Source organism: Vigna radiata, chromosome 2 (assembly GCF_000741045.1).
Source record: "Vigna radiata var. radiata cultivar VC1973A chromosome 2, Vradiata_ver6, whole genome shotgun sequence".
Lineage (NCBI taxonomy): Eukaryota > Viridiplantae > Streptophyta > Magnoliopsida > Fabales > Fabaceae > Vigna > Vigna radiata.
Genome location: NC_028352.1, coordinates 21,640,482 through 21,653,099, shown reverse-complemented (window position 1 = coordinate 21,653,099; position 12,618 = coordinate 21,640,482). Strand labels below are relative to the sequence as shown.

Sequence of the window (12,618 nt, the reverse complement as noted above, 5' to 3'; positions counted from 1 at the left end):
GGTGATAGATTTTATTTATTCTGTAGATAATTTTTATACTATAGATAGTTAGTTTAGTTTAAGAAATAGTTAGATTAAAAAACTGACAAATAAAAAACTACTAAATTTAAAGAAAGTGATAATTTAAAAGGTACAATTAATAAAATAATTATTTTAATTTTAAAAAAGTAATTAAAGAATAAAATTGAAAACAAAAAATGTACACTAAAAAGAAAACTCATCTTTATATAATGATATAGATTAAAAATATTAAACAGTAAATGTTTGCATGCAAAAAAAATATTATGTTTTATATCTTTTTTATATATAATAGTTCAAATATAATTAAAAAATAACAACGCTTTGTCATTGAGTTTGTATCTGTTTGATCTCTACAAATTAGTATAAATAGTTTCCTTAATTTTATATATACAACTAAGTTGTAGGTTAGAAAAGTAAGTGAAGAAGATTTTTACACAAATTTCTCATTTTGACAATCTTCATTATAATTATAATAATGGGAATGAATTCATGGAGAATTTTCTTCATATCAAGGTCAATGAAGAGATTGTGTTAAGGAATGTAAAATTAGACAAGTTGAACATAATAAATAATCAGGTCAAACATTATTTTTTAAGACATAAAATATTATAAATGTCAATGTATAATTTTATTATGTTTGTTTTGTAATATCTAATTATTAATTGTGAGATTTATTAGCATGATATTAAGAGAAATATATGTGGTAATTAAATATATATTCATGTACAAATCTTGTATATATTGATGTAAAAATAAGATAATTATATTTAGCATATTATTAAGTCTTTATGAAAATAAATATAGGTGATCAAATCACCAAAAGTTCTCATCACCATATTGATAAAACTAGAGCATAGTAAAATTGATCTAAACATATTATATTTTTATCATAATAATACATTCATATCAAGAACAACAGAAGCCAAAAAATATGAAAGAATAATGTGCAATAATATGCGTACCTTCTGCCATTGCAATTTTTGTAATCTCAACACAGAGACAGTTTTGTTTTCTAAACTTTAACTCACACAAATTTGATGGTGTGTTTTTCTGAATAGAAGAGTAGGCTTAGTGATCAAAACTGAGAGTAATCCATTTCTTTTATAAAGTCTGACCATCACAAGTTTAAAAATAATGGGCTGGGCTTTACCTTCAAACAATATAATAACTACTCCATAACCTTTATGCAGTTAAAAAAAAGGATAAAAATAATGGCTTAATGGACTTAAAAAAAGAAACTTAAAATGCTATAATATTTATTTTATAATTAAAATAATGTTAACATTCTCCCACTTGGTCCATTTATTCAATTATTAACCACAATGAGTGATGGAATATATACAAGTCATGGCGATAGGTCCTCTAATGGTAAGTGTTATCTTCCATGTACCACAATATATATTTCTATCAACGTTAACTCTCAACTTAATACATAAACCATATGTTTATGCTAGATCAAAACTAAATGATATCTTCTCAAAATAAATATGCACAAAAACATATGAGAAAAACATCAAGGGTGGAGGCTGAGTCGTGGTCGGCAACGGTGGCGGAAACGCAAGGGGGAAGGTGTGTGTTCACCTCTCGCACGCAAAGAGGGAAGAGGAAGAAGAAGATCTGACGCTGCTGCTAGCGACGACTCCGGCAGCGTTTGGGGTCTCCGACGACACTTTAGGCTGAGTGGTGGTCCGACGTGGCAGTCACTTCTGGTGGAGGTGGTGATATGCACTGTGAGGAAGATGAAACCCTTTAGGTTTTCCTTTTTCTGTTCAGAGAAAGAGACTTGGTCTCTTAGAGATGAAGTGGAAGAATGAGAGGGAGTTAGCCTCAACCCCTAATTCGATTAAGTGAAAACCTAATCCCAATTTTTGTATTAAACTTTGCTTTTGTTCCGATTTAAAAAATTCAATTATCCACATGATTCACACACACATTTAACACTGTCAACCCCAATTTAACAGAAAGGATTTAATTGATGCAATTTTTTGAATATTAGGACCCAATTGAAAAAATGAAAAAAAAAAGACTAAATTGAGATTCCACGCAAAAATAAGAACTTGGTAAATGATTAAACCTATTACTTTTAGTATTATTATTATTATTATTATTATTATTATTATTATTTTACTATATTATTATTAATAATAAAATCAAACGAATTTTTCATTACATGTCTGATGGTTGTATTTGAATAATGTCTTGTTGATATCATTTTTCTTGTATGTGTTTATCGTATGTGTAGTCTCATATTCTTAACACATTGTCATAAACCATCTTTTAGAGAGCCTCAAAATGTTTTTGAATAGATAATTTTTCTTTTGTACAAATCATAAGAAAAAGCTACTCCATCTAAACTCCATATTTTTTTTTTAATGATGAAAACATTTACGACGATTAATGATGATTAAGTCTTAAAAGGCTATATTAGACTCTTGATAACAAATAATTTTAGTTTTGTTAAGATGACAAAATGAGTTTAATCATTTCCACGATCCTTTCAACTTGTCAAAATTTGGTGGATTGGGTTGAAATTTCAACTCATCAGCCCAATCTGATTCTTCTAAAAAATCTGTTTTTCCAATGAAAATTAAAACAAAAAAATTTAAAAATGAATTATATATATATCATTTAAAATATGAAAAAAATATAATAATATTATAATTTAAATTATCAACACTTGTAAATTTATTTAGATATATTATTTTTTTTTAAAAAAAAAAGGAAATTTCCTTAGATGTTTAAATGATCATATTAAACCATGAACATCTCAACATTTAAAAGATGTTTGAGTACATTTATCAAACCTTAAATTTCGTTCTGATAAGAACTTATGCTTTTCTACGAAATATTTGAATATGCTTCTTTACGCAATATAATTGATAAAATATATCACATGTTTGTTCATTTTTTAGTTTTTCATTTTAGAAATTTAGTACTTCTAACTTATTTCAGTAGGAGATTTCTATTTCACCCCATAATTCTTTCTACACCTTCATTCCTTTTACAGCTTCACCAATATTAAAATCCTCACTTAAAATAAATTTCGACTTGTCAAGTTTGGAAGTAATTTTTAAATGGAAAAAACTTTCAAAAATTACTTTTTGAATTGTGCAATAAAAAACTCAAAAGACTTGTAGATTATACAATTGGGAAATGAGAAACAACTACCAATAATTAAGTTTTGAATTCAATAAAGTAATAATAGCTTGTCACTAATATGTTTATACTACTTTATATTTTCTACATACTATTTGTAATCTTGTTGGATAAAGAAACTGCAATTTATTGCATCGGTTCACCAAGAGTGTGCTTGTTTCAAAGAAGGTTTAAATCTTTTTTTGTCCCTAAGTTATGAGCGGATGTTCAGTTTAGTCCCTGCTTTTAAAAATGTAAACTTTTGATTCTTAAGTTATAAAAAATGTATCAAATGAATCCTTTTTTTATGTTCATGGTCAAAGTACAAAAAGCAATATAAAATGTTGTTATTATTAAGAAACAAATCAGAGCAATCTAAAGATGTAGCAGTTGTTAAGAAACAACCAAAAAGTATTTCAAGTCAAAAAAGGACTCATTTGATATATTTTTTATAACTTAGGGACCAAATATTTACATTTTTAAAAACGAAGACTAAACTGAACATCCACTTATAACTTAGGGACCAAAAAGAAGTTTAAACCTTCAAAGAATGATGCAGTTGAAGAGAATGTGCGAATTGGACTGAATATTGTTGTTGGCTTGAATGAATTTGCGAGGAAGCAAGATGCAAGGATTCTTTGATCTTCCCTCACGGCAAGAGATTTGTAGTAATTTTTTTTTTGTGTGAAAAACCAATATTATTATAATTCAAAACGAGGTCGTGGAGGTCGTAGAAGTTGAAGATGTTGAATTTTGAACCAATGGAATTTGAGGGAGACGAAGATCTAACTCGTATTTGATTCCAAGAAGATGGAATTGATTCCATATTATGTAGAAAACTATGAAAAAGTCGTATTTAGTCTTAATGCAAGGAGATTCGGTTTCAACAGTACCACATATTCGATTCCACACTGACTTATATTCACCAAATATTATATTTTAAAAATAATTATTTAACTTTACTTAAATACATTTTTTTTGTCATTTTAAATTTTTTTTTCTCTTCATAATAAATTTTATAATTATATATATTATTAACAATTATAATATTTTCAATTTTTATCAAATAAACTATTTTTTGTTTATCACAACAATAAAATCTTATACTAATTTTCATAAATTTTATTTTCAAATCTATTTTCACTCACTTCTAAATCTTTAAAAAAAAAAACAATACATTGGTCAATGTGAACGCATCTAAATTTAAAGAAGGGTATTTCTTCTTGTATATCTTTTACGTCACCACCATTGCTCCTTCCTTTTATTCTTTTATTCTTTTGCCTTCATCCCTCTTATCGTGTCTTTTCTATATAAGCATTCTTGAAGCATAATAATGACTTTTACATTGTACAACCTAGAAGCAACTTTCGAATTCTAAGATCACAAATTTCCTTTCAAGAAAAAAAACATTAATCTAAGAGTTAAATATATTTTTAGTCTCTGAACTATCACTCATTTTTTGTTTTAGTCTCTACTTGAAATATCAATGGTTTTTAATCTTTGTTGTTTTGAAACTCTCACTTTTAGTCCTTAAAATTGGACAACGTTATCTTTCAGTACATATGGCAAACAACGAGGTTTCGTAATATGCCAGCTGCCTTCACTGGCTGCCACGTAGGTTTTGATTTTACTGATGAGATTAGTGATGGTCACGTGTGTTGATTCAATTTAGATTAGCACACAATTAGGGTTCTTATTTTTCAATGGGGGGAAAAATATTTACTCGAACCCTTTTACTTGAACTTTTTTACTCCAAGTATTGTAAACCTTCAAGTGGAAGCATTCTATCAAGGTGGTCGTTGCGTTGTGGTGGTCGTTGCGTCAAAGATGTTGCGTCAAAGACAACCAATCAAGGTAAGCTATTGTTTTTGTTTTTCTTTTGGATGTTCGAAAGCAAGGCGTAAAGTGTTAATGTTTGAATCTAGGTCTAGAAATGGTGTTCGACATCTGTTTGCATCACATGGGGAAGTTTGTTAATAAGGGACTACAGTATGTTGAAGGAGAGATTCATGTGATCAAAGGAATTGATCTGGATCGTTGGTCGTATTTTGAAGCTATTGGAATAGTTAAAGAGTTTAAGTATGATGCAGATTTCAAACTATGGTGGAAGAGTTCAAAACAAATGCTGATGAATAATCTCAGATTATTGAGTGATGACATGGAAGCACTGTACTTGGCTAACTATGCAGAGGAGAATAAGGAAGAGATAGAAATCTATGTTGAACATGTTCCTAGTGAGGTAGTGGAAGTTCACTTTCTTAGTTATGGTGAAGTGGTAGAAGAAGAAAACATAAAGGACAAGGAGGAAATGGTTTCCAAAATGGTTGATGAAGAGTGTGATGGTGGTGATGAACAAGAATAGATTGAAATGAGTGAGGAAGAATGTGATGATGGTGAGGAAAGGGACTCGTATGATGGTGGTGATGAACAAGAAAAGGATGAAATAGGTGAGGAAGACGAAGATTGTGATGGTGGTGATGAACAACAAGATGTTGAAGTGGGTGAGGAAGAATGTGATGATGTGAGGAAAGGGAAGAGTATGATGGTGGTGATGAACAAGATTATGTACATGAAGAAGAGGAAGGGGGGAATGTGGTTGAGGGGTTTGTAGAAGCTTCAGCTGAAGAATGTCTGGATGACAGTGAGGAAGACAGAATGACTAATGATGATGATGGGTTTGGTCTTGAGAATGCTAGGGTGGACCATGTTCTTAGAGACATTAATCCACTGTTGGAGAGGTGGAATACAATGAAGAAGAAGAAGAAACGTGTGACTAGAAGGGGCAATGTTGGGGAAGGTTCTTTTATAATAAATGAAGAAGTTTGTGTTCACGACATCAATGAAGAATACAATAGTGATGAATTGGATTCAAATGTAGATAGTGATGAGGATGAGAGGGTGAAAAAGGCAAAGTTTAAAAAGTATAGACAAGATGATATGAGCAAGAACTTCAAATTTGAATTGGGGATGGAGTTTTGTTCCTTAAGGGAGTTTAAAAATGCAGTAATGGAGCATAGTGTATTAAATGGAAAAAGGGTTAAGTTTGTCAAGAATGATCTGACTAGAGTAAGGGCAGTTTGTAAAAACAAATATGGTTTTGTTATTATGGCTAGCAAGGTAGGACGTGAGCAAACATTTTGTGTCAAAACCTTGGTTGGACGACACAATTGTGGAAGAGTTTTTGGAAAAAAAAGTGCAAATGTAAATTATATAATCAGTAAATATTTTTCCTTCGAATAAATATTTTTTCGCCAATTGAAAAATAAGAACCCTAATTGTGTGCTAATATGAATTGAATCAACACACATGACCATCACTAATCTCATCAGTAAAATCAAAACCTATGTGACAGCCAGTGAAGAGGGCAGATGGCATATTACGAAACCTCACTGTTTGCCACATGTATTGAAAGATAACACCATCAAATTTTAAGGACTAAAAGTGAGAGTTTCAAAACAACGAGGACTAAAAACCATTGATGTTTCGAATAGGGACTAAAACAAAAAACGAGTGATAGTTCACGAACTAAAAACATATTTAACCCTTAATCTATAAATGAAATAATAAACTTTCAAATTATATAATATAAAAATCTAAAATAACTTTTAGATTGTAAAATTCAAAAACTTTTTTATGAATAAAATAAAAGTCAAATATATTTTTTAATTACACAATCTAAAAATTTCTTTCATATAAAAAGGAGTCAATGTTGTGTAACCTACATAATGCTTTTAACTCCTAAATTATACAATCCAAATCATTTTCACACTGTAAAATTTGAAAAAACTTTTAAACCAAAATAACAAAGTAGGAATTTTCATATTTACATGGTACAAGAAGAAATGCCCCATAAGGTAACTAACGGGAGATGATTGAACATGAAAAAAGAGGGACAAAAAGTTTCAAGATGTCATGTATTTGACTGTGCCTTTGCACTTACCTTTCTTCGCTCTGTACGCTAGCATGCATTTGCAATATCACGGATAAAAAGGGTATAAGAGCAACACAATGATAAAATTAGAGATGGCATAAAAACCCGTATCTGCGAGTACCCACGGATAAAATCCGCTATGGGTATTTAGTATCTGCGGGTAAAAGGTACCCGCGGGTAACGGGTAGCGGGTATTTTAATACCCGCTTGTTAACGGGTCGGGTTTGGATATCACACTATTCGTACCTGTGGGTACCCGTTACCCGGTTGGAAAAATGAAAATACAATTTTATCCTTGGTCTTTTAAATTATTTTTTAAACTGTTGAATTTTGTATTTGCCTCAAACCCTAAATTTCACTTTTGAAGGGTCTTATTACTTCCTTCCCACACCAGCAGCACCAGCAGCACCAAATATCTGAACTTCTTCTTCTTCTTCTTCTTCTTCTTCTAACCCTTCATGAGTCACGTTGATGAACAACACTGTCGCAGGGTCTCACGGTGTCGTTGCCGTTCAAAGCACAAATATCACGTTGTTGTCGCTCAAAACACAGATCTCGCGTTGCTGCCGCTCAAAACACAGATCTCGTGTTGCTGCCGCTCAAAAAACAGATCTCGCATTGCTACCGCCACACGTAACTGACACTGTCGAACACGTCGCAGCCGCTGCCTACCTCGTCAAGGATGTGCGCGTGAAGCGTGTTGGCGCTCTCCCTGGTGATCATCATCGGCAGCTTTGGCTTATTCTTGGATCCTGGCGGCCGCCCATTCGTGAAGTTTCCTTCCCTTTTTCTTTCCGTTTTGAAAAAAAAAGGTTTGGTGGCCTGCGGTGTGTGGGTTATTGTTCGAGCTCTGGGAAAGAAGCAGTTGAAGCAATTGGCTACGGTGTATGAGGGTTATTGTTTGCTGGAGAAAAATCAGCTCATGCTAGGGACTTCCCTGTACTGCACCAAATGGGAAGGAAAAAAGAGAAACCCTAAAAAGGTTTGGGCTTGGCCCATCTTAGGTTATGAAAGAAAATTTAGAAAGAAAGTTTGGATCTGTCTATTTTAAAAATAAAATGAATAATAAAGGAATGAAATGGATTTTTGGCTTGTTTTCATAAAATAATTATTTCAACATTGATCTTAATTCTGTTTGGCAAAATAATATGTTTTTTTTTTCAATTTAATTTAAACATTTTTTAAAAATCATAAAATATTAATCTTTAAAACAAAATTACAGGTTGAAACAGGTATCCAACGGGTATCTGTAGGTTGAAAAAAATCCGCAGATTTTTTTCATACGGGTGTCCGGCGAGTAGCAGGACAAGTACAAGTATACTTTTTTATAGCGGGTCGGATTCGAGTATCACACTATCCAACTTGAACCCGACCCGTTGCCATCCCTAGATAAAATACCCTAATGGCAAGATAAACATTCAATGCAGATATAATGCTGTTATGAATAAGATCTTTAAAATTCTATAAGGGTTTTAAATTAATAAAATTAGATGGATATTTATAAATTTTAGGTTTAAATCCTTTTTTGGTCTCTAAGTTCTGATATTCAGTTTAGTCTCCGCTTTTAAAAATGTCAACCTTTAATCCCTATGATATGAAAAATGTATCAAATTAATCCTCATGACAACACTTAATGAACAACAAATCACAAGTTTTCATACATAGGTATCCAATATTTTGTGATTTGTTAATAGAAGGTATTATGAACAACAAATCATTTAATGAAAAACTTGTGATTTGTTAACGGATAGGACTAATTTGATACATTTTTCATATCATAGAGACTAAAGATTGACATTTTTAAAAACGGAAACTAAACTGAACATCAGAACTTAATTTAAAAACAAAGGATTTAAACCTAAATTTTATTTCGAATTATAATAAATTAAATTAAAAAACTGATCATTTTCTAAAATTCAATTTAATCTATCTATTAACAATTCTTTTGATGAAGAGACATTCAATTCATCTACAAAAATACCTTTTATAACAAAAAAAATAGAAAAAAATATTTGGTATAACAAATTAAAACGTATATTTTGAATAGTACGTAATTATCATTTTTTTTAACAGATATGCACTAATAAAAGTCTTGGACATTTAGAAAATAATTATTTTATGCTCAAAATCATGATTTATATGCTTCGGTATTGATAATTTTTTTCATAAATTACATACAAAGTTGAGAGAATTTTACAGAAAAGGTCTAGACAGTTGGCTTGCCATTAGAAATACCAAAAATATGTATTAAAAAAGATCCTATTAAAGCAATCTCTCCTACAAAATTATAATACTTACAGAGTGGCTTTAAATAAATTCTTCCCTACAAGACTGGTTAGTTCGGCTCCCATAGCCCATCATTTCCACCATTGCCACTTTCAAGCTCCTTCACAAATTGTTCTTCAATTTCTCAAACTTCTCAGCTATTGCATCCTGTTGTTTATCTCTGTATAATTCAATCAATGACTGTAACGCACTACATATCATTACTCTTTTTCTGTCTGTAATGCCCTTATCTTGAGCATCAATCATGCCCTCACCGGACGAGCATAATCCCTTGAACCAATCTTCAAGAATCAAGGCTTTCTATTACACAGATGAAGCAGAAGGAAAATTGATTAGTCAAATTTCCATCAAAGATTATTAAAGACTGGATCATATAATCTGCAAGAAATTACGACATTTAAAAAGAAAACTGAAATTGTACATACACAAGGATAGGTGACAAAAAGGCAGGCATTACCTTTAGTCCAGAAAACAAATATATACAAGATGATTATTAGGATGTACTACTTCAAAAGATCACATGATAATAAAGCAGAGAGACAACCTTCCAGTACAAGGTACGAAGTAACCGTTGCGATATAATATGATCTGCATTACTATGTTATATACAAAATGTTGTATTACTGTGTACTAATTTATATGCAAGTGAGAATGAGAAAAACTAACAATATAATCAAACATGAGGATTTAAGATTAACTTTTCCTTCAATGATGCTATTCCATACCTCACGAGACTATTTGGCCCTTCTATTTGAAGTTTCTCTCAAGAAAATAAACACTATCTCCGAAAATATTTTATGAAAAAAGCGTGTATTTTCATTAAATGAGAGAAACACAATACTAAGATTCAATAACAAAACCAAAGTGACTTCTGTGTTAGAAAGTACAAAAAGCTACTAAACTTTAATTTTCTAATTTTCACTTTTAAAATAGATTTGAGGACCCAAAACTGTTAGCTACCTTAAAAATCATGCTATTGGGTGACTAACAAGAAATTAGCCGCAAGACCATCTGACAAAAATATTGCCCAATGAAGAGATGTTCCATATGATAATTCTCCAACAGATAATTTTCAAAGCTGAGAGAAGCCATGGAATTATATGATCTTTATTGAAGTATATGAATATACTAAAACTAGGTATAGAATTAATCTCCCTTGTGTAGAAAATATACATAGGATAATGTATTTATAATAATGAGAATGTAGACTAAGTCCAAATACAAATGAATACGTAAAAATAATATAATTAACATAGGGATTATGTTTCCCTAATTAACATAAAATGTAATATATGTAACACTCCCTCTCAAGCTGGTGCATATAGATCGTATATACCAAACTTGTTACAAATATAATCAATTTTGGTCCCTATAAAACCTAAGTGAAAATATTTGCTAACTGATCATTTGAGTTGATTAATTCAGTCTTGATGTTTCCATATACAATTTTCTCTCGAATGAAATGACAATCAATCTCAATGTGTTTGGTCTTCTCATGAAAGACGGGATTAGAATTTATATGAAGATAAACCTGATTGTCACTTGAGTAACATCTCTAAATTTTAACTCTCTAAGCAATTGTTTAAGCCAAACAAGTTTACAAGTGGGTGAGGTCATAATTCTATATTCTGCTCCCGTACTAGATCTTACCACAACACTTTGTTTCTTGCTCTTCCAAGAGATCAAGTTACCATCAAAGGAGACAATACTTGGAAGTAGATCTTCTATTAGAAGGAAATCAACATTCGAATAGCAAACAACTTTTCTATGGTTATTGAAACCATAGAACAAACCTTTTCCAAGAGATCCTTTATTATACTTTAATATATGCTGCATTTCAATGATCTTCACATGGAAAATTGGGAACTTGGCCCACCACACTGACTACAAATGAAATGTTAAAGTAACTTATTAAGATAATTTAATTTCCCAACCAATCTTCTATGCTACTCAGGATTTGAAATAAGCTCCTTATTTGGTAGGAGTTTGGTATTACAATCTATGGGTGTGTTAACAGATTTTAAGTTCATCAACCCAATTTCCTCCAAAATATCCAATGTATACTTCCTTTGTGCTACCTTAATACCGAAGAAATATTTGAGTTTACCAAGATCTTTGGTCTCAAAATGGTGGCAAAGGTATTGTTTCATTTGGGAGATGTCATGATGGTTACTGCTTGTAAGAACAATGTCATCAACATATACTATCAAATAGACACATCCAAAACTTGAGTGAGGGTAAAAGACGGAATGATTTGCCTCACTCCAAGTCAAACCGAATCGTTGAACAATACTAAATTTTCCAAACCAAGCTTACGAAACTGTTTAAGGCCATATGATGATTTATGAAGACGACATACCAATCCAAAAGACTCCCCTTGAATAACAAATATGTAAGGTTGCTCCATCTAAATTTCTTCCTGCAAATCTCCATTAAGAGACGACATACCAATCAAGAAGAATCCCCTTGAACAACAAATCTGCAAGGTTGTACCATCTAAATTTCTTCCTACAAATCTCCATTAAAAAAAAACATTTTTGACATTGAATTGATAAAGAGGTCATTGTTGAAAAGCAACCATGGCTAGAAATAAGTAAACAAAAGTCATCTTTGTCACCGGAGAAAAAGTATCACCATAATCCAATCCAAAAGTTTGTCTGACCTTTGGCCATCGAACTTTGAGGCGATAATAATATCATCAAGACCAACTTTAATAGAAAAAATCCATCTGCAACCAACAACAAATTTCCCAAACGATAATGGCACAAGCTACCAAGTTCCACTATTCTACAAAGCACTTAATTCATCTAGCATGGCTTGATGCTAAGTAGGATATGCTAACGTATCACTGATAAATTTAGGAATGGACTCAAATGAAATAAACGAAAGGTAGGTATAAAAAGGTGAAGATAATCCATGGTAATTCAAAACAATATAATGTGGAGAGGGATTTTGGTTACAACGTATACCTTTGTAACTATAGGTAAAATATCTAGAGAGGATAAAGAAGAAAACAAAGATTTATTATCAGTATATGGCACTTGAGTCAAAAACTGAAGGTCCAAGAAAAGAAGGTTGAGTTAGGCCAACAAAAGTGCATACAACAAAATCAGTGGAAATAAATTTATGACAATCAGCATACCATTTGAGAAATTCATTAAAAAGAGCAAATTGGCCTACGCTATCAGTAGAGGCAACGGAAGAAGCCATGGAAAGAGAAAAACCCTAGAAAAAACCAAGGTTAT

The 12,618-nt window shown here is 31.3% G+C and overlaps 1 protein-coding gene across 5 annotated transcripts in view; it reads right to left on the bottom strand.

Annotated features, from left to right (window-relative positions):
- Positions 1 to 9,209: 9,209 nt before the first annotated feature.
- LOC106756139 (HEAT repeat-containing protein 6) overlaps positions 9,210 to 12,618 on the bottom strand; it is a 47,800-nt gene continuing 44,391 nt past the window's right edge. For all 5 annotated transcript variants that reach the window (XM_014638417.2, XM_022778798.1, XM_022778799.1 and 2 more), the window contains one exon: positions 9,210 to 9,673. In XM_014638417.2, the coding sequence (XP_014493903.1) occupies positions 9,476 to 9,673 (198 nt within the window). In that variant the 3' untranslated portion in view covers positions 9,210 to 9,475. The remainder of the gene's footprint in view (positions 9,674 to 12,618) is intronic.